The 22,014-nt window shown below is 39.4% G+C and overlaps 1 protein-coding gene and 1 pseudogene across 2 annotated transcripts in view; one reads left to right on the top strand and one right to left on the bottom strand.

Moving 5' to 3' along the window:
• LOC144666282 (exosome complex component MTR3-like) overlaps positions 1 to 10,001 on the bottom strand; it is a 14,307-nt pseudogene extending 4,306 nt beyond the window's left edge. Inside the window, exons 1-5 of the transcript XR_013573150.1 lie at positions 9,875 to 10,001; positions 9,747 to 9,804; positions 7,444 to 7,522; positions 5,969 to 6,008; positions 780 to 840 (exon numbers count right to left, since the gene is read on the bottom strand). The product of XR_013573150.1 is annotated as an exosome complex component MTR3-like (transcript). The remainder of the gene's footprint in view (positions 1 to 779; positions 841 to 5,968; positions 6,009 to 7,443; positions 7,523 to 9,746; positions 9,805 to 9,874) is intronic.
• Positions 10,002 to 10,322: 321 nt separating this feature from the next.
• LOC144666210 (uncharacterized) lies at positions 10,323 to 21,351 on the top strand. The gene is given in 5 exon segments (XM_078527598.1): positions 10,323 to 10,456; positions 13,925 to 14,360; positions 16,451 to 19,428; positions 19,430 to 20,584; positions 21,051 to 21,351. Coding segments are annotated over 4 exon segments (4,536 nt in total). The 5' UTR covers positions 10,323 to 10,456; positions 13,925 to 13,976; the 3' UTR covers positions 21,070 to 21,351.
• The last annotated feature ends 663 nt before the right edge of the window (positions 21,352 to 22,014 follow it).

The following is a 22,014-nucleotide window of genomic DNA, read 5'->3' as shown; positions in this document are numbered from 1 at the left end:
CTTTCTAAAAGCATAATAAAGTTTGCAACGTTAACTGTCATGTCAGTGTTATGGAACAGTAAATGTTTCTTTATCAGTAGAACTTCACTTGAACTTCAGACTTTGTCTATTTTTTTTTTCAAAATTTGAGTTTCCAAATCAGTGGTGTGGCTTATCAAATTATGGGTGTGGCTTATACATGGACTTTTACCTAGTAATGACTCCCCCTCTTGCATGGCTCGACTTGTAACCAAGTTCCAACACTTGTACAATTTTAGAAAAAAAATCTACTTATTCCTCTATCATTTAAATAAATACCAATTCCACGAAACTTTCAACATCTTACAGAGGGGCAGTGCTCTGGAACCTATTATGACGAGAGTGTCACAAAACAATATCCCTTAGGAGTTTTATGAAAATGATCAACACGTCGAACATAATTGAAAATACTGATTTTAACAACCCCAGCTCTATTGTAAGTTAGAGTTCTTAGCGCTTTTTATCTTTCTATAGTCGTAACAATTTAGTAATTTAATTTATTTTTAGCGATAAGTTTAGCGTTTTTACCTTAATATAGTTTAATGTCTTTATCTACTAGTATTAATGTTTTATTTACAAACGACTCCACAAGCTAATGTAGCTATTTTTTACCCCATAAATAAAGGTTTTGATTGATTGATTGATTTCATTTCTGGAGGCATTCTCCAAGTTTTTCACAGCCCATTAAAAAAATAGCCACTTAACTTCCAGCTACAAACTATCAATTGTCAATTCTTTGTGTCATTGACACTAAACATCACCTGCATGTGTTGTCTTCTCTGTCAGCATGAAAATGGTGCAAACTTAAATTCACAGCTTCCACTTTAAAGGAAAATGGAGAAAAATAAGTTGATAAGAGTACCATACTGTATTAAGTAGAATATAACATTGTAAATAGAATAGTTATACAGTAATATTGTAAATTGTAATTGTAAATAGTGTAGGTGGAGTCTTGTGTCCCGTTAGTTGCATAAAAGTGTTGTAATTATTGTATTGTAATTTGATGTAATTATTGTATGTTTGTAAAAAGTTGAAAACATGCATGCCAAGTATGCACATGGTGTCTTCTCTTTTACTACTATTAATTAAACAAAATGTAATAAACAAAGAACTAACCCATAATCTGACAAAATATTATATGTTTTAAAATAGGATTTAAAGGATTGTCAAAACATGAGTCACTGACAACAGTCTTTCTTCCCTTGTAAAAATTTTACCGCGATCGCGCCACGAACGCGCCGCGTTTCGCGCGTTTTTGGCCGCCGCGATTGGCGCGATCGCGCCGCGATTGAGCTTGGATCGCGTCGCGATTCGCGCCGCGTTTTTGGCCGTCGCGATTCTCGCATCGCGGCGCGATGGGTCGGGAATCGCGCCGCGATTTGGCTTGGATTGCGCCGCGATCGCGCCTAAATCTTTAAATTTAAAAACAATTATCTTGGTGTTTTGCATACCGACAAAACAAACACACAAACTCTGTATCGAAACAACATCATTTATTTACAGAAGCTTACAGAAAAAGACGGCCAGTTTCGCTGCCGAGCACAACTATATTTCGCAAAGCCGGAGAGCGTGATTGAGTCTTTAGTTTACAAGCAAATAAGTGAACAGTTCTTCTGTAAAATGTGAACAACACATACATAACGGCAACTAACCTTTTACTCGTGCTCAAGCGAAGGAAGATGCAATGATGTGATCTACCAAACGAGCGAACTATCTCTTGGTCATGCATCTGCGAAGAAGCCGAACCGTCGAAGATGCGCTTTTCCCCGAAGCTTTTTTAAATAATACAACATTTAAGTCCCAAGCATCAACAGGTACAACTTCGCATTGAATGGTCCTTACCGTCAAAATGTTTTCCTCTTTCCACTGTTCGAGTTTTGTAGACGTTCAGTCAACAAAGTCCATGACGAAGCGCTGTTGAAATTATAAACAAGCTGTCGCTCGAATTAACAAAACAAATTCTAGCAGTTTTCACAGAGACGCTTTTCCCTCAAGTTAGGTCGCTTCTGAACTCTTGTTATTAACAGAAGCAGCTAAAAAAGAACACATTTTTCCAGTCCTGATTGTGAAGAGAAAACATACCAACTTTCTCGAAATAAAATTTCTTTTCTGCTTGGGAAGGCGTGGCGATTGCGTATACTATGCACTACGTGACCTAACTCAGCCAATCGTAACGCTCAGTTCACGACACCTTGCGGCAAAAGGCGGGAAAGGACTTCGATGTGTGTGGTCTACGGGAAGGTAAATATAAAGCTCTAAAAAAAGCTCATTCTGACAGCCTCTTCGGAGCTACAATAAAATTAAATGCCATATAGAGGATTTTTCAATGCGAAAAACGCAATTGCAGCGAATTCCTGATTGTATTTGCATTTGAAGAAAATGGCCGACAGAAATTTGTCATTGGATTGCTCAAAGGTATTAAGGTTCCTCAAAGATAAGAAGAGAAAGAAACAAAGTGTTTGAAAAGATTAAAAAACAGACTGTTAAGAAATAAAAATTCTTATCTTTTAATTTATCTTTACTCATTATCACGCGCCGCTTTAATTGTCGCGCCAGTTCGTCTAGACTTAAACTAAATAAAACTTTTCTCGTGGGAATCACGTCCTCACGGCTCACCGTCACGTATTAAAATGTTTTTCGACATTTTAAATCAAACTAGTTTTATTACTACTTTGATTAGTACTTAAAGTTTATTTCATCAATACAAGTCATGATTTGCGTTACGACCACAGCATGATTTGTGAGAGTTTCAAAGCATATTGACTTTCTCCCGGTGATCGAGAAGTGAGTTCTCGCCGGGAACACTTTCCGAGATTTATTCCAGCCCCCCAAATCGCGGTACGGTGGTAATCAATCGCGCCGCGATCGCACTCATCACGCCGCGATCGCGACTATCACGGCAATCGCGGCGCGATCGCGACATTCGCGGCGCGATCGCGTTCATTTACAATCGCGTCACGCATGATCGTGATGGAAACAAATCGCGGCGCGATCGCGGTAAAATTTTTACAAGGGTTTGACCATCCTCACTTGATCAACAATCTACAGTTTCGAATGATAGGGGATTTGAGTTATCAAGGGTAAAATTAGAAAGAAAATGACCCAAAGGAGAATTAAAAAAGGTTTGACTTAGCGGGAGGTTCACGTTTTTGAGGGTTTGAGTTATTGGGATTCAACTTTATATAAACTATTCGCACTGCATAAATTATCAGCATCGCATATAAGTACTACAAATCATGAATAAATTGACATTGTTCAAGTGCAGCGGCTCCCGGAACATGCCTGTGCCTTTTCTTCGAGCTTTCATCGGGAACTGCAACTCAAGCCTTTTGACCTGACTGCGGATTAAGGCCTATCAGGTTGAGTGTTACCGCAAATGTGTATTTCAGTGCGTATTTACTGATTGAAGACAGACTTGTGCGAGTTTAAATTCGCTAGTCAATGTTGAACTTATGTACTGAATCGCTCGGAGTAAGAGTTCGCGCGGGGACCTCGAATGCGGGTTTCATCAGCTCCATCAACGCGAATTTTCAGCAATATCGCAACAAGAAGCAGTTCAGATGCCTCAAGACCCGCCGAGCCTTCTTTGACCGCAGGCGACGCAAGGAGCAAAAGCACTTGGACGTGATAAACCGCATGGCGGTGTATTTGTGAGGTAATATTTTGTCCAGGGTATTGTTGTTTTACGTTGGTATAACTCTGGCAATTGTTATTGTGCGTGCGACGGAATGACAGTGTTGGGTCGGCTGGGTGGCTTTTTTCGTTTATATGTTAGTTTTTTCTGTCTTGGTTGCTTGGCTTAATGGAGGCGATTCTTATTGCTATTTTTCCACATGGTTGGGCTATGTACTTTACGAAGCACTACTAATTTATGCGGCGTTTAGTGTGCTTGTTTTTCATGGCTGATAGATGTTACGCCCCAAGGGAGTGGTTCTTTTGTTATTTTCCACGTGGTTGGGCATCGCGAATGTGTCGACTGTGAGAATGTTATGACTAGTGAGGCATGTAATTTGCCTGTTATTGTCTTAAAGTGTTATTTGATTGATGATTACGCCTGTGAATGTTATGGCCAGCGAGGCTTATAATTTGCCTGTTTTGTCGTAAAGTGATTCGTTCAGCGAGATGTCTGTTCGATTATTATGATTGTGAGAATGTTATGGCCAGTTAGGCATATATTTTGCCTGTTTTGTCATAAAGTGATTCGTTCAGCGAAATGTCTGTTCGACGATTATGATTGTAAGAATGTTATGGCCAGTGAGGCAGACAATTTGCCTGTTTTGTCATAAAGTGATTCGTTCAGCGAAATGTCTGATCAATGATTGTGATTGTGAGAATGTTATGGCCAGTGAGGCAGACAATTTGCCTGTTTTGTCATAAAGTGATTCGTTCAGCGAAATGTCTGATCGATGATTGTGATTGTGAGAATGTTATGGCCAGTGAGCCATATAATTTGCCTGTTTTGTCATAAAATGATTCGTTCAGCAAGAGGTTGATCGATGATTGTGATTGTCAGAATGTTATGGCCAGTGAGGCATATAATTTGCCTGTTATTGCCATGAAGTATTGTTATGTTCAGGGAGGCATTTCATTTGCCTGTTGCTGCTATGAAGTGATGTCTGATTGATGATTATGTCTGTGAGAATGTTTTGGCTAGTGAGGCATATAAGTCGCTTATTTTGCCATAGAATAATATAGTTGTTTAAATGATGATTACGACTGTGAGAATGTTGTAGCCAGTGAGGCATGTCATTTGTTCGTTGTTGCCATAAATTATTGTAGTTGTTTGATTGATAATTATGACAGCGAGAATGTTATGGCCAGTGAGGCGTGGATTTCGTTTTTGATCCTTGGTTCAGGGGTTGCTTGGAGTGACAGTTGTGAAAAAGAGTATCTAAATCAACTCCCCCCGGCTATGGTGGGTCATGACTGTCACCCCTTGCTGGCCCCATGGGTTCCCCCATCAACGTTTGGTTTCCTATTTTCGTGTATCTACGAGACTTCTGGTTTCCATCCCTTCTTTTCCTGAGAAATCTCGATGTTATTTGACCTAGGATTGGGAGTGCGACTCCAAGTTTGAGGGAAAACTGTTAGCCTTTGCATTATATCCTCGAGAGTCAATCCATTGGATTGACCAGCTGGGGAACTCCATTGGGGTCGGTAATGGGGTGACAGTCGCGGTTTTCCTCGAAGAGGTTGACCAGATCCAGAATGGTTATGAGGTCATAAGGTTTGGTAAAAGGAGTGTATTGTAAAGTGTAGGAATAAGACCAGGAATGAGGTTTTGGAGTTAGGTTTGGGAGTAAGGTTTAGGAGTAAGGTTTGGGAGTTAGGTTTGGGAGTGGTGTTTAAGGAATTAATGGAGTGTAATGCTGATAGCATTAGCGTTGACATGTTTTATTACCACTGGGGAAGGATGCAAGTGTTGTTTTGGTATTTTGTATTTGTGTTGGTGTGACTTGGCCTCCATAGGAGACCATCAATGGTCTCTTTATTTGGATATCATTATGAGTATTGGGGGATAAAGAGCCTATTGATGGTCTCCTGATCAATGAAGCATAGGTGATCCTAGGTGGAGCCGAATTTTATCCCCAATCTTAAATGCGATGCGATGATTGTTGCAGTGCAGAATAGGATACTATTCGCACTGCATAAATTATCAGCATCGCATATAAGTACTACAAATCATGAATAAATTGACATTGTTCAAGTGCAGCGGCGGAAGGAACATGCCAAGTGCGATTAGTAGCCATCTGGTGAGTTTGGTAAATATTGTTGGGAGTCTTTTGTATGGTACAATTTTACCTACCCACCCACCCACCCATGATGAACTTAGTTTGCACTGCGACTCTTGTCGGGTCGCCGAATTTTATCCCCAATCTTAAATGCGATGCGATGATTGTTGCAGTGCAGAATAGGATACTATTTAACAGTGATTATATATTGGACCAACCTTTTCATTAAATTCTTGTTGTGACTCTCTTGGTCTATATCTAACATTTTGTCAAGAACTAATTGTGTGGTACACTATAATTAAATACAATATACAGCATAAGTGCTACAGGGAATACGATGAGTTTAATTCCTTATGCAAAGTATGCACTAAGAGAATTAATCGGCCCAGCCACTTGACACTTGAAGACCATTGGGTCAATATTCTTCTGAAATAAGGGTATGGTATATTAAGGGCCCACTGACGTATATATTTGGACCCGTTGCTAGGAACATTCACGGTTATATAGTTTTAGCAAAATTTCTTGTTTAGTTATGGTTGAATCTTTTACTCAGTCCATAACGTAAATATGACGTCATCGGGCTACGCCCATGATCACGTGACCAATAAAGAAAAAGTCTAAAATTTTTGATGTTTTGCATGTTATCAGAAAATCATTCATGGTGTCATGATCTTTATTTGTTTTTGTATCTTAGTAAGTATGGGTTTCATTTCATTATGGAAAATAATTTTTTTAGAGAGATTTAAAATATTGATTTGTCCATAAATTTTTTATTAAAAATGATTTAAGCAAATGAATACTTAGTTATGTTCCCGACCCAGATCGGAAAAATATAACGTCGAAAAAAAGTGAATCAAATTAAAGACCGCCAAGTATTTAGATTTTTTATGCAAACCGGAAATCATTTTGTTAACGCATGCGTAATTCATCTGACAAGAGAACAGTGCGCGCGCTAGTTGTACGCGTACGCTTTTGAAATTATTTTCATGTGTAAAAAAACTGCTTTTCCTGGTTCAATTTAATCTGACTGATTCTCAGATGTGAAGTCAACTATTAGTCAGGAAGTTTTTCGGTAGTTCTTATTGTTTCATCTTATTTGGCGAGTTTGAAGAAGTGCTCGAAAGGAAATTTTTTTGCACATCTGGCGCGTACAGATAGCGCGAGTAACCCGTACACGCAATACAGCGCGCGCTCTTTTAGCACCTTAGCAACGCGCGAGAAATCCGTCAGTGGGCCCTTAAAGGAGCTATGTCATGCTGTTTTAAGTCACTTTTCTGATTATTAAGCGTGTGCAGCCGGTTAATAATCTGGCTTGCATTTTTTTTTTTGTCATTTTAGTTTTTTTTGTTGGTAAATCGTTCCAGAGCCACACGGCCCAGCCGGCCCCTTTGTCATGGTCATGCAAGATTTGATGTTTACTAGCGAAACTTATAAACTGCTTGAAGTTTCTTGTTTAAAATTTAAAGTAATCTCAAAATTATGGAGTAATTAAAAACACAAACTGACAGATTGAGGGCTTACATGAACAGGTCTGAAGAAAAAAACAAGTGCATGCAAGGGATGGTTATGAGTGAGAAATCAGGAAAGTTCTCAGACTGGTTTTCCTGTGTCTTGTTGCTTTCTTAAGACAAAAGTTAGTAAAAAGCACAGTACATACAGTCACATGACTGTTTACATCTCATTTCAAGGATACACAGCACATGTGACCTTGGTCTTTTGCATCTCAATATATGCTGAACCTCTTGCATGGCTTACTTCTCCTGACTGCAGAACTGTCATAATAACAAAGAATGAAGTTAGAACTAAATCCCAAACCCTCAATTTTTTTTCAGCGCCCTTTGAAAGATGAAATCTGAAGGGTTGAATTTTTTTGTCAGCACCTTTGAAAAAAATGTCGCAAGGATCCAAATTTTGTCTGCTTCTTTGAAAAAAAATCTAAACCCACCTTTGCAGAAACTCGACCGACCGAAAGACCTGCAGTTGGTCGCGGTAGCAAACTTCAAGAAACTCAAAGGGGCACTGTCACCAGTTTCACTTCAAAACCCAAGAGCCTAAACATATATGGAAGCTACGAATAGTGGTCCAATTTTGTTAAAAATCACCATTTAAGTCATAAACAAGTGATATTATTGTGACGCCATCAGGAACTTTAAATTATCTCAACTTGAAAAAGTCAGGCTGATTTTTTCAAGTTTTGTCCTTGTGGACTGGAAAAACACCTAAACAGTATTATGGCCCCCTTCTTCCTCCAACAACAATTTACTTTATATCTCCATTTTGATGTAGTAGGTGCATTTAATGTACGAGAAGACCTATTCGCCAATTTTAGTACTTTTTGCCGAAAAGCATTAAAATCGCCGTGACAGTGCCCCTTTAACTAGGACTCAGCTCTGATACTGAGTATTAAACTCGGCCATTTATGCATCAGTCAATTGAAACCCCGGCCCCCCGACCCCCGGGACTTACCGGGGAATTTAACATTTGTCAAGTGTTAAAACCCGGCTTATTTCCCCGCCCTAGGGGCCAAGACGTCTGTTAAAAGCCCCGCATAGCGGGGACATCCTAACCAAATAAAGAAACAACTCAAGAGCGATATTCTGGAAAAACCGGGAAAAAATCTTGATTTTGTTACAGAAGTTAACAATCCTATTTCTTTCATTTATTGTCCATATAAATCTATAAGGTAGGAAAGAATTAAACCTGATGTAGTTTGTTTCCGCCAAAGGCCTTTTATTTGAGAAAACTAAGAAATCATTTTTCGTAGTCAAAGTCACAATTGCCAAATTTCCAACCCGAAATAAGCACATTATGAACACACCTGTCGGAAGACCCATAATATCAGGTGTGATTGCCCTACAGGACGTATTTCAGCTTTTGTTGACCATCTACTTCAGCCGGATAGCACAGAAACAAGCTTCGTCTGACAGAATTATTTTAATAACTTCAATGAGAAGATTACACTGCCTAAACAGTCTAAAAAAGCCTTCCTTGTCTCATTAACACTGTAAACGAAGCATACGAAGAATTTCATCAAAGGAAACCCTCCAGAACCTAACAGGTTTTAAAGAGAGATACTCAGTTTGATTGTTAAAGAAAACTCGTCCAAATTCAATGAAAAAGATTATCTTTAAACCCATCGAACAGCCATGGGCACGAAAATCACCAAAATAGAAAGGTAGAAGCGTTAAGACGAATTGCGGTCACATCGTTCCAAGGTTACTTCGTTCCAAGTCACATCGTTCCAACTTTTGGTCAGATCGTTCCCAAAAAAAAGTCACTTCGTTCCAACTAAAGGTTACTTCGTTCCAACTAATAGTTACTTCGTTCCATCGAAAAGGCAGATCGTTATATTAATTTAATAAAGAGAATGTTAATGGTCAACACACAGTTGAAAACAGATATATCAAACGCAAATAAGGTGAGTTGAAAACCTTTTATGACTTGGATCGTCTTTTATAATCTAACTTTTTATTTTGGAACGATCGAATCTTTCGATGGAACGAAGTAACTTTTAGTAGGAACGAAGTAACTTTTTTTTGGAACGATCTGACCGAAAGTTGGAACGATGTGACTTGGAACGAAGTAACCTTGGAACGATGTGACCGGATACCGTTAAGACATCTTAGAACAAATTCCTCACAACGTACATTTGAGAAAAACATTAGTCCTTCATGTTAAATCCCGGCTGTCGTCCCCACTTCAGGTGATTGCGTGCTGTTAAATCACCGCTCCACGGCCCCGGTCTACTGACGTTTTGTTAAATCCACCGCCCACCGGGGCCAACGCGCCGTTAAAAGTGCGTTAAATCCCGGCTTTGGACGCGTTAAATCCCCGGTAAGTCCCGGGGGTCGGGGGGCCGGGATTTCAATTGTCTAATGCATTAACCATCGACAAAGAGTTCCGTTGATCTAATAATCGTCCTCAACTAGTGTAAGCTAATTTGTTATAGAAACTCTTTCACGTGTATTAAGCTTATGCTTTTGTTAATCAACTCACACATTGGTCGAAGTTCGTCCACTTTTCGGTCATCGCTTCACAATCCTTCGCTTCTAATCTGGAATAAACCAGCTTTCAATTACAAACCATTGAAACTTTTAAAAACAAATATGCAATCTTGTAGTTACCAGAGGATTTTTAGAGCATTTCCTCCTACAAAAACAACTGCTTGCGTTTCTTCAGGACCAGCAATTCTTCTATTATCCTGATTATCGGCTGGCATCGTGTTTTGGAAAAATAAAGTCTCAATTTTTGCCAGGCGTTCCACAAGTTTGGCGCGGGATACTGGGCCAATGGAAAGTCGGGAAGTTTGCCTGTGGTGGGGAGGGAGAAAATTCCGTGAGAAATGTGATTTCGCGGTTATTAGTAGTCTACGCTTTAAAGATTCTAGTAAAGGATAGAAGAGTAAAACTAATTGAATTAATTATGATGCTATAATATTTCGCAATATTTGGACAAATTATTTTTAAACGCGGAAAAGCAAGACGCTTGCCTGAGTACCCCCACCTGCTTTTAAAAGTCAGCCACTAGGGTAGGGATGGGTAAAATGTCGCTCATGAGAACGAGATCGAAAGCGAAACCAAAACCAAAGAAGTTCGCTTCACTCCCTTCGAAGCGAGCCCAAACCATGAAATGTAGCATTTTGGAGAAACATGGCATCGGTTGATCATGAAGGAACTGCGAGTTTATAGTTATTTGATGGAAGGAAGGTTAGTTTTTAAAATGTCGATTGCTTCAGATGCATGATGCTTTCGATTCTAAGCTGTCGTGTGTACGGCCGTGTGTAGTAACTTCCGCTTCGGAAAATTCGGTAGTCTGTTTAGCAAAAGCAGATCCGTAAATGGAAAAGACTCAGTAATAAATTACAGGGGCTAACAGCAGTAAGAGACAGTGCACAATTTTTATTTCATTTCATTGACTTAAAACATCAACCCATGGATCCACTTGGACCAGTACTTGCCTTTCTGGGTCACGTGACCAATTTTTTACTGAAAAAATTGTTTATTTTGGGCTTTAACTTAAGGTGATTCCATTGAAAAAGAATTTGTAATCAATTTTTTTTTTAACTTTGCACAGTTCAAGTGTTAATTACAACCAGTACATTGTATGTCAAAAAAATGAAATAAAAAGAGGGGGGCACCATGCTTGTTTTTGCACTTTAGAGCTATATTTTATAAGTACTTTGCTAGTTTGTAAAAAGTAACGTTTTAAAAACGTAGCTTTGGTTGAGAGGCACTTATTGCAGCTGTAGAATATGGGAATTACCCTTTAGTGTCAGAACAATGTTACAGTGAAAATATGCCAAAATTTTCCAAGAAAAAGCAAAAGTTATTGAATAATAGGGCTTTTGAAGCAACTATACGCTTCCATTTAAACACGTTACCAGAGAATATATATATCTTATTAACCACATGCGAGGACCGTACTGGGCGAATATTGGCCCGAGGTCTTGAAAGCACGGATCGAGCGCAGCAAGGTCCGTACAAAAAAGACTGAGGGCCAATATTCGCCCAGTACGGTCCCGAGCAAACTTGGTTAATAAGAGATTTATTACACAACTGGAAACTTTGTGTAGTGAGAATTGCTACCCGGTAGATGTTGTGGAAAAAAATGTGCGGCTAAACTTTTATACACGCTAAAGGAGTTATAATTATTTCTGTGTTTAGGGTCATTTCATTTTCAAAGCATTAAAAACTCTGAAAAAATCTTGCAAAAAGAATCTTGCAAAATCTTGCGCTAAATCGCGCGAAAATTAGTGCGGGATCATCCGGGACAAAACCTGGTCCGATACTTGGAAAATATCGGCCCTCGCGGGACTGGAAATAAAGTAATCTGATTGGCTGATTTAGTTATTGGCCCTTGGACGGCCTTAGTCGTGTAATAATAGAGAAAAATTATACCTGAGAATATTTCAAAATCAAGAAATCAAAAATTCCTAAAATATGAACATATCATAGAGAGTCATTTTTCCTTTAAATTTATGTAATAAAAAAGGCAGGTCACCATGCTCATTTAAAAGAAAGCGGCCATTTATTTCCCTGCAGAGCTTTTGCTGAGGAAACCCTTTAATGTTCTGTGGGTGGGCGGTCCTGCACGCACTAAATGACACAAGAATTATGCACAGCAAGGATGTGCAATGCAATTCACTGGAATCACCCAGAAGAATGCCAGAAATGGAAAGAGCACATAGCAAAATGACCAAGTTTGAGTCCCCTGGCAATAATCCTAATTTACGCTTCTTCTAATTATCGATTGTGGGGGAACGATGACTTTACATACCCGCTGTGAAGTAATGAGGCTTTTAAATTGATCAAGTATTCTTAAGTATGACAAGATATCGCTCTTTCAAAAGAGCTATAAATATGGAAGAGACCATTCAAAATGTCGAGCTGGCTGTGTTTAAACCAACTTTGTAAACTTGTATATATTAAAAATAAATGGCACGCAATGCATGCAGAAGCGATGATATTTACAAAGGATCTTTAATATGTGCCGGAAATTTGTCAAAAATTAATGTTAATAAAAATTCATTTAAATCGCTTTACAGCACCTGCTCAGACAGTTTTGTTTGTCCGTACATTTTCTCTATCATTAACCCACTTAATATGAACACCTGTTAATAACGGACAATGGACACTCTTTTCTGTGACCCAAGTGAAACAATCTCATACGAAGATTACCTCGCTTTATGGACACTTATTGGTCACGGCTTATATTATCTCTTCATATTATCTCTTTATATTATGTCTTTGTTCTTCCTGTAGTTAGTTCCCAGTCCTATTCGGTGGGTTGATCAGGACAGAACTGGTTGAAGGCTCTGATGTAAAGCGTTGTCTACATCTTCACTAAAAAATTGAAAATCTGACAACTTCAAAATTGTCCAACTTGCAAAATATTTAGTCTATTAATGTATTTGACTTAAATTTGTCCAGTGAGTCTGTTACAGATTGTTATTACATATTTGAGCACTAGGAAGCTCCTAGCACTTATTCTCTTGATAGCTTAAAGGAACACAGTCACGAAATCGTGGGCATGCGCAGTAACGCTCTAAGGTTTTGATAAAACTGGCAAGTTTTTTCAATTATGTCGTCGAGTGATTAACTGATTTTTTATCTCGATGAAATCGTTGCCATCCGTGCATAAATCTCACCTCTACAGTTTCTTCGACTTCAGAGGTACTTGAAGGTTGGATTTCCGTTGATAAGTCCATTGATAAATTTTCCATATCAATAAATTTAGTGTTCTATAATATGACCTAATTTTGGTCGCACAAACTTCAACTCAAGCAAGGTTTGTATAGACTTTCGAATGGACGCGCTTCTCAATTTCTATACGATTTCGCGCGCGCTTTCCCGACCGCTGGTCAAGGGGAACGTGTACTCCTGTGCACCAGCTGACCATGCCCCTTTAACTATAATAATCAATTTTCATGGGTTAAATATTACCAAAAATGCACATTTGTGACGTCACAATTCCATAGGGGTTAACCTGTCAATCCAGAACTCATCAACTATGGAAAGCAAATTATGTGCTCTGAAATATAGTTTACCTTGCTTGCAATCATTTGTTATGCTGCTAATACCAGCAACAACGAGCCTTCTTAGAAAAGACCACAAAAAAAAAGAAAATTATGTTAAAGGATGTAATGGTTTGAATTTTGCGAAATTTTAAAGATTTGTATGAGAAGTGTTGCTTGAGAGCAAGATCTTGCCCTCCAGCAACATTACCCATCACATCTTTATAATTTATTCTTTAATGCCAGAGGCCTCAAACTTAGCCATTTTGCTATGTTTAACATGCTCTTTTTATTTCTTGCATTCTTTAGGTTATAACCTGAACTTTTATGAAAAGTAGGTCACGTGATGGCCTAGCTGCAAAGGGCCCATTATGTCATGTTACATAACTTTGACAAAACAGTGGCTCCACCCCCTCCCCCCTAGTCTCTCCTTGAGATGCGTATGTGAAGCTATTGGCTACCAATCTGTCAAAGCCAAAAAAACTATAAAAACCTTTGTTATTCCAGGTTTTAATACATGATATTTCATTATGAGGTTATAAATTTCTATCAAGAACACTATCAAGAACACTTGTTGTTATCATTCATTCAAATCATGGCGTTGGTGACAAATTGCAGTTGAAATCCTGATAACTGATCTGATGTTTCTTTACCAATTCAGTTTCAACAAAGGTGTACAACTGCTGTGAGGATCAGACTACATAACACTTAAAATGGCAGCTGCTGCAGCTTCACCCCTGGCCAGCTCTGTAGAGAAAACAAATGGAGCCAAGCTCAGCAGACTTCTTATTGATGGTGGAACAACGGTTTTAAGGAATGGTTTTGATAGATATCATCCTCCTGCAAACCTAGCTGCTGATCTCAATGCAAACTATGCAACTCTAAACAAGCTTTTAAAGAAAAGAGTCTTGCGTGCAGCTCAGTGGGACCAACTGTTTCCACCTGGTGGCGCAACACCAGACTCTAAAACATTTGACATCACTCTTCTTTTCCTGCTTCTGACCAACATTTGTGGACTATCCCCTCCTCCCTCAGGATGGCACTGTAAGCCACCCCCAAGGGACACCTCCCTTGAAGCAAACCTTGCTCGCATTAAGGTGGCTCGACCCAGTTTTTTTCTAGCGATACCTAACAACTTTGAAACCCTGATACTTAAAGGGATTGATGTCAATGACAAAACTACTACATCACATGCATTACACATAGACTGAACTTCAATATGATATAAATTTTTTGGCGATCAGAATAAATATCACGTGGCAATGACGTCACAGAGGGTTTTGCTCTGAATCGATTTTTAGGCGGTAACCGCATTTTCTCTCGAGATCCTCCACGCTACGTATACCTTGGGTGTTTGCCTTCATCTCAGTGGAGTTTCATCGAAATCTACAAGAGGAATTTTGAAATATCTTGGAATTTCTTTTTAGATGGTATAATTTATGCGTAAAATAAAGTCAAGACTTCATATAAAGAAATTTGCTTCTTTTTTATGTTTAATGAGAGGATATAGCCCCCATTCCTTTTAGAAATGTCCCATATACTACATCCAAACCTTTAGAAGAAAGTAGACTTGCGCGATTTCGAAATATATGAAATATATGAATCATAGTGAAGCTCAAAGTTTACCTCTATTTACAAATTTTCCGCCTACTTTTGCAAAAAAGCAATTATTTTAAAAACCCGTCGATGAATTTTTTTCAAATTTTTTCAGGGTGACAAATAATCAGTACACCACACAATCCCTTAATTTCATGCTCATTGAAAATATCTAAGGTTGTCTAAACTAAAAGCAAAATTGAGTAAACATTGAAGCGATGTCGAAGTTTTGAATAATTTTGTGCTCTGGGATTTCCTATTGTTTCGATTTAAACACAACATCGAATTCCTGTCACCACGCGTGTAATGACCACGCTTGGCTACCCTCCGAAAGCTTTCCGAAATGGTTCGGAATATGGTAATATTCTCATCGAGTTCAAGTAAACAATAATGGCTGAATGAATACATTTCCAACTGAAGAAAGCAGTCACACAACACCAAACTCAAAGCCGGTTATTTTTTTCATGCCTCCTCAGTCATTTAAAAAAGTAAAACGGACAGAAAATAGACTTCACATATTATAAGCAAGCTGAATCTGGCGTCCAGTATTTATTAGAAAAGATTGTTTACTTGTTGCATTTCTAAGTTCAACTGAAAGAAGTGACAGCACTTCAATACGAGAAAAAACCTAATCTTCTTGTTCTTGGCATTTTTAACTTTTATCTCAGCCAAGACGTCGACCCAACAAGAAAAGCTAATGCGTGACAATTTCTTTTCCATTGTTCCATATTTCGGAAAGATTTCGGAAAGCTTTCGGAAGGTAGCCAAGCGTAGTCATTTCACGCGTGGTGCACAGGAATTCGATGTTGTGCTTAACTCCAAACAAAAGGAAATCCCAGAGCACAAAATTATCTCAAACTTCGACATCGCTTCAATGTTTACTCAATTTTGCGTTTAGTTTAGACAACCTTAGACATTTTCAATGAGCATGAAATTTAGGGATTTTGTGGTGTACTGATTATTTTTCACCCTGAAAAAATTTGGAAAAAATTCATCGACGGGTTTTTGAAATAATCGCTTTTTTGCAAAAGTAGCCGTAAAAATGGCAAATAGAGCTAAACATTGAGCTCTACTCCGATTTAGATAACTTCATATATTTCGAAATCGCGCAAGTCTACTTTCTTCTAAAGGTTTGGATGTAGTATATGGGACATTTCTAAAAGGAATGGGGACTAAATCCTCCCATTAAACATAAAAAAGAAGCAAATTTCTTTATATGAAGTCTTGACTTTATTTTACGCATAAATTATACCATCTAAAAAGAAATTCCAAGATATTTCAAAATTCCTCTTGTAGATTTCGATGAAACTCCACTGAGATGAAGGCAAACACCCAAGGTATACGTAGCGTGGAGGATCTCGAGAGAAAATGCGGTTACCGCCTAAAAATCGATTCAGAGCAAAACCCTCTGTGACGTCATTGCCACGTGATATTTATTCTGATCGCCAAAAAATTTATATCATATTGGAGTTCAGTCTATGTGTAATGCATGTGATGTAGTAGTTTTGTCATTGACATCAATCCCTTTAAGTATCAGGGTTTCAAAGTTGTTAGGTATCGCTAGAAAAAAACTGGGTCGAGCCACCTTAAGTTTTTCCGCAATGAGTTGTATGGTCATGTGACTAGCACTGGTGTTGATACACCAACTTTTAATGCTCTGTGGCAGGAAATAAGTGTCGTTCTTGTTGCTCTTGGTTTGAATCAGGGGGAAATTGATAGATTGAAGGCGGAGCGGTGTGGAGAAGATGATTATCTTGACACGTTACGTGACTGGGCTGATAGTGACGAGGTTATCAAGTCACAGTTGAAAGACATACGTCAGGGTCAGACCGAGACACGACAACAAGTTGAGAAAGTACTTCAGATCCAGCTAGAAGACCACAAAACACTTCAGGACAGCATTTCAAGACTAGAATGTGTATCCCAGACACAAACCACAACTCGTCAAGCTGTTGAAGAAGTACATGAAACACTTCAAGCTGGTCTACAAGACGTCAAACAAGAGTTCGAGAACTTAAAGAGAAAAAGAGAGATGGACACGGCAGATGACCTACTTAAAACCCTGGCTATGTCTGAGTTCAAAGGGGACATTGAATATCATGCACAAAGATTCCAGGAAGGAACTCGGGAGTGGATATTCAAAAAAGTGGACGACTGGCTCGATGATAAAACTTCGCAAAACCGCGTGATGGTGATCACTGGAGATGCAGGAATAGGGAAATCAGTGGTGTCTGCTGTTGTATGCAAACGAATGCAAGAGGCTGGTAGACTGTCAGGGAGTCATTTCTGTCAACACAACAACGTGCGGTATAGGAATCCTCAGCTAATGCTTCAGTCCTTGGCCAGTCATCTAAGTCGTGCTCTGCCAGAGTACAAAGAAGCTCTTCTTGAACAGCTGTCGAGAAATTTGGGCACAGATGAAATGAACAACATGGGAGTCGAGGAACTATTTGCATTGCTTTTCAAGGAACCTTTGAGCACAGTGTCTGACCCTGGAAGAAACATCCTAATGGTGATAGATGCCTTAGATGAAAGCGAATACAAAGGACGCAATGAACTGCTCGATGTAATCGCAAACCACTTTTGCAAGCTTCCGCTGTGGATTCGGTTTCTGATGACAACAAGACCAGAAGTAAACACTGTCGACAGCCTGAAAGACTTACAGCCCTTGCAGCTGGAATCTAATGGCGATGACAACAAACGTGACATCCGGCTGTTTTTCAAAAAGCGGCTAAGTCAAGTAATACCAGACGAAGACCAAGATGTGCTCATAAATATACTCGTAGAAAAGTCCGAGGGAGTGATTTTATATGCTTACTTTTTAGTAGATTTTATTGAGAAGAATGTTCCTACCCTGACTAAAAAATGTTTGGACAGCAGCCTTCCATTAGGAATTTCTTCCGTTTACAAGTCTTATTTCAAACGCCTAGAGAAGGAATTTCGTCAGGAATTGGAGCTTGATGAAGACAAGTTTTTGAGTTTTCTCTCCGCTGTCACGGCCGCTCAAGAGCCTTTGCCACTTGGTTTCATTTCTAACATGTTCAGCTTCCGTGCAATATCTTCTCATCGAAAGGTGAATAAGGCTATTTCCTGCATCTCAACTCTCCTGCCAGTTCGCGATGGTCGCCTACACATCTTTCACAAGTCAGTCAAGGACTGGTTGACCGATGCATCATGCTATGGACAGCACGAGTTCATAGTGGACCAGAAGGAAGGCTGTCAGGTTCTTTCCAAACTTTGTGAAACTGAATTTGATGTTATGAAACAAAATGGCATTCATGGCACTCATTTTAGTGACACTAAGAAATATGCCTTACACCATGGTGTGCGGCACATGCTGGAGATGATGACTGGCCAGGTTAATCCTCACAAGTTGCAAAAGCTTGTGGAGAACTATGTTACGGACCTGGAGCTCATGTTTGCAAAACAGTGTCTTGGTGATACTGCTGGTTCTAATGACATTCTTACTTTGACAAAGCATGAATACTTTGAAGTCCTACCTACGACTGTCCAATGTGCTGTAACCACCGCACTGTCTGTGATGAGAAAGCATAAACATGTGCTACGTCGTCAACCGCAACACTTTTTCCAAGCGATCCTGAACGAGGGAGGACACGAATTTGCGTCAAAAGCTTCGCAGATTCTACAGAACAGGTATCCAGAAATACCATACATAGAAGTCTTGACCGAGGTGGATAATAGCGAAGAGGGAAAAGTTCAAGCGCGCTTTGAATGTGATAGCTTGGTGGCTTGTTTTGATGTGTCACCACAATTGGAATACATGGTATGTGAATGTGTCAACAGAAGCATCCAGCTTTGGTCGCTCCAGAGTGGTGATCGACTGTGGTCCCGTGAAGCATTGACAGTGAAGCCGTATGGTTCTCCGGCTCTGAAAGAACCCTGTGCTCTTCGTGATACGGCAAATTTCTGTAATCACAAAGAAAATGGAGATGACAATTCGTCACCATCCTTTTACCGCTCAGTTGTTTTTCACCCTGACGGAAAATCGGTGTTACCAGGAAGTCTTAGAGACGTCTTCACCATTACCGGAGATCTGATACCTTTAATTCCCACAAGTAACTGCCGTTTCACAATCTGTGCCTTTTCTGGGGACAAAACTAAGATGTTAACTGATTGCCCCGATAATCCAGAGCACGCTGTCATGTGGAATATGTCAGATGGACTAGAGTTAGCCCGTTTCCAGAGGAAGAAAATTGTGTCATCCTTTGCGTTTTCCCCTGATGGAAAAATGGTTGCAGTTTCAGATTGCTCTCGACATACTGTTTTATTTAAAGTGGAAAATTGGAATTGTGAATCAATTTGTGAGATTGTTACACCACGGTGGATCTGTGGATTGATGAATTTTTCCTCTGATAGCCAGGGAATTGTTTTCGGCTACCTAAAGGATGACTGGCATGGAAAAATACATTTTATCTATAGCAAAGTTCCCTGTCCCAGTTCCGAGTTAGGATTCCTACTTACTTATCCTGATGGAAAGGACAAAACCACTTCTCAGTGGCCTTGGGAATTGAAATCGTTAAAAGAAAAGAGATTTTTATTCCAAGACGATTATGATGACTTCTCCCCCCCCCTCCAAAACTCATGCCAACTGCAGGTTCTTATCAATGATTAACAAGGAATCATTGTTAGTTGGTAGTCCTTTTTCATCTGAAGTATCTTTGATGCATCCTGGGAAATTAAAGAAAGACGAAGACGAACAAGAAGAAGAATTTACTCCCTGGGACCCTCAACAGCCCAGTGGTGTTGCTCTTTCTTTAAATGGAAAGTATATCTATGTAATGACAGATCATGATGACCATCAGGAATACAGTGATTCTGAAACAGATGGCGCAGTAGTTGTTGAGGTTACGTCAATCATTGAAACATGCGTTTTTAACGAAGGAAACATATTGCACAGCCAAACGTTTTCATATCCGTTTTCTCCCTTACCTGTAAGAGAAGGTGTGCTTATCTATGACGGTGATGACAAGCTTGCGCTGTGGGATTTCGAATTGTCCAAATGTTTTCGAACTTTCGCAGAGGTAGATTGTGCAGGGATGTTGTTTATCGTATCTGATGACCTTGTAGGGTGCTTAGGAGACTGGCTTGAAAACGGTAGTCAGAAAGTCAATGTTTTGAGTATTTCAAGTGCCGAGATCGTTTTTACTACTTCAGTGCAGGGTGATGTCACTTCCCTTGCATGCAATGACAAGTTCCAGTTCGTAGCATGTAGTCGAGAGGAGGTGCCGTCAAGTGACAGTTTGGTGATTGTTGAAGTGGCGGTATGGAACAAGGGTCAACACTTGTGGAAGAGAAGCGTTGTTATTGACGACCACTGCTACATCCAACCGGAAGCATGGATTTCCCGAAACAATGATTTTGTGGTAACATGGAATACGCTTGATCAGGGTGCTGGTGTCCATATTTTGAATGCATCAACGGGCGCTACAATCCACAAGCTACTGACAGATCAAATAACTATCATTGACTGTAAGTGTCTCAGTGACGGAAACCATTTTGTCTGCTGCAGCACAGATAAAGTTGTACGATTGTACAATGTCACCTCTGGTGAGCTAATAAGCTTGGTAGACATTGAATCACATCCATATTGCCTGGCTGCCAGTTTTGACGAACCTTTGTTTGCCGTTGCTCTTGACGACATTGAGTACGGACTTTTCCGAGTGCATTTGCCAGAAGTACAAGTCAGGAAAGAAGAGAGAAAAAGGTTAGCTGCACGCTAATGGTATAAAACGATTTGTTTGCGAAATTTTGCTAATCATTGGTTGACAAAATGTGGCTACAACAAGTTCTCATAGCAACTTAATAATATGTTAACAACACACTCAATTTTTGCTTTAAATGCTAATAACGCAAAAACGAGTGCGGTGATAAAATATTATTGAACAATAATCAGCATGTTAAGATAAATATATCTTAAAATTAAAAAAATCTACGTTGTGGTTTCGGAGCCACCTTTAATTTTAAGACAACCCCCTGCCGTACATTTTTTTAACCTCGCAGATAGATATATCTTAACGTGCTGATCAATGTTCAACAATAAAAAAGGGGCCACCGCTTTTGTGATCACGTTAAAGAGTAAATAAGAAGACGGATAAATTAGATGCTGGTCGCAGCTTCCTTGACCTAACATTTCTCTAGGAACTTATTTTGATATGTTTTCTTGTTTTTAGGATTAAGCTACAGTCGTAAGCGGTCACGGCAGGTCCCACAAGACCTTTCTCACCAGGCACAAAAGAGCCATCTTGTGACCGGATGATGAACTTGATAACTGTAGGCTATCGATACTAAAGACTAGTTGACAAGTCCATTTTATTCGGTTCGGAGAGTCCAGTTACTGATAATTGTTACTGTAGTTAAATTCTTAAAAGCGATTTTTGATTGACTGTCGTGAAAGCAAACCCAAGGTATTCATTCCGGTCAATCACAAAAGACACGGACAATCCAGTGAAACAATTAAAACTCGAAGGAAATACCTGAGAGCCGTTGCGAAGCGCTGATTAAAACGAGCCGAGTGAAACATCATTGGTATTAAACGCGTTTCACTTCTAATTAGTTGAGAAAGTGTCCAGATTTTAAACCAATCACCAAGTCGTAGTATGAATAGTTTTCAGTTGAGTGTCGTAAAACCAAAACCAAAGTAATAACTCTGGCCAATCACAAAGGACACAGACAATCCAGTGAACCAATTAAAACTCAAAGGAAATACATGTAGCTGGCGCGAAGCGCGGGAAAACGTGCGCGAGCGAGTCAGCATTGGTTTTGGTTTTACTTCTAATTGGCTGGGAAAGTGGCGCGAGATTTTAAAGCCAATCACTAAGCGTAGTAATTCAAAACCAAAGCAAATGCAATTTACTTTCGACACTCAAGTGAAACCGCTCTAATTTCAAACCAAAGCAAACCCGAACGTCTTTCGACAGTCAAGTTATGTAATTCGCTCTACCATGGTATACTTATTATGGAGTTGTTTCGAGTGAGGTTGTCGGAAAAAAAGCACAAAAGTGCACGCGACAAGACTGACAGGTAATATGGGTAGACGACGAGAGCTACTACACGTGCTGAATACTAACGAGATGTAATGATACGACAGACGCTAATTTGCACGTTTTCTTTCTCTTCAGACATGTGAAAACAAGG

This window comes from Oculina patagonica, chromosome 9, assembly GCF_052425735.1.
Source record: "Oculina patagonica isolate OP01 chromosome 9, crgOcupat, whole genome shotgun sequence".
NCBI lineage: Eukaryota > Metazoa > Cnidaria > Anthozoa > Scleractinia > Oculinidae > Oculina > Oculina patagonica.
The sequence above is the reverse complement of the archived record's forward strand: the minus strand, read 5'-3'. Positions and strand labels throughout refer to the sequence as shown.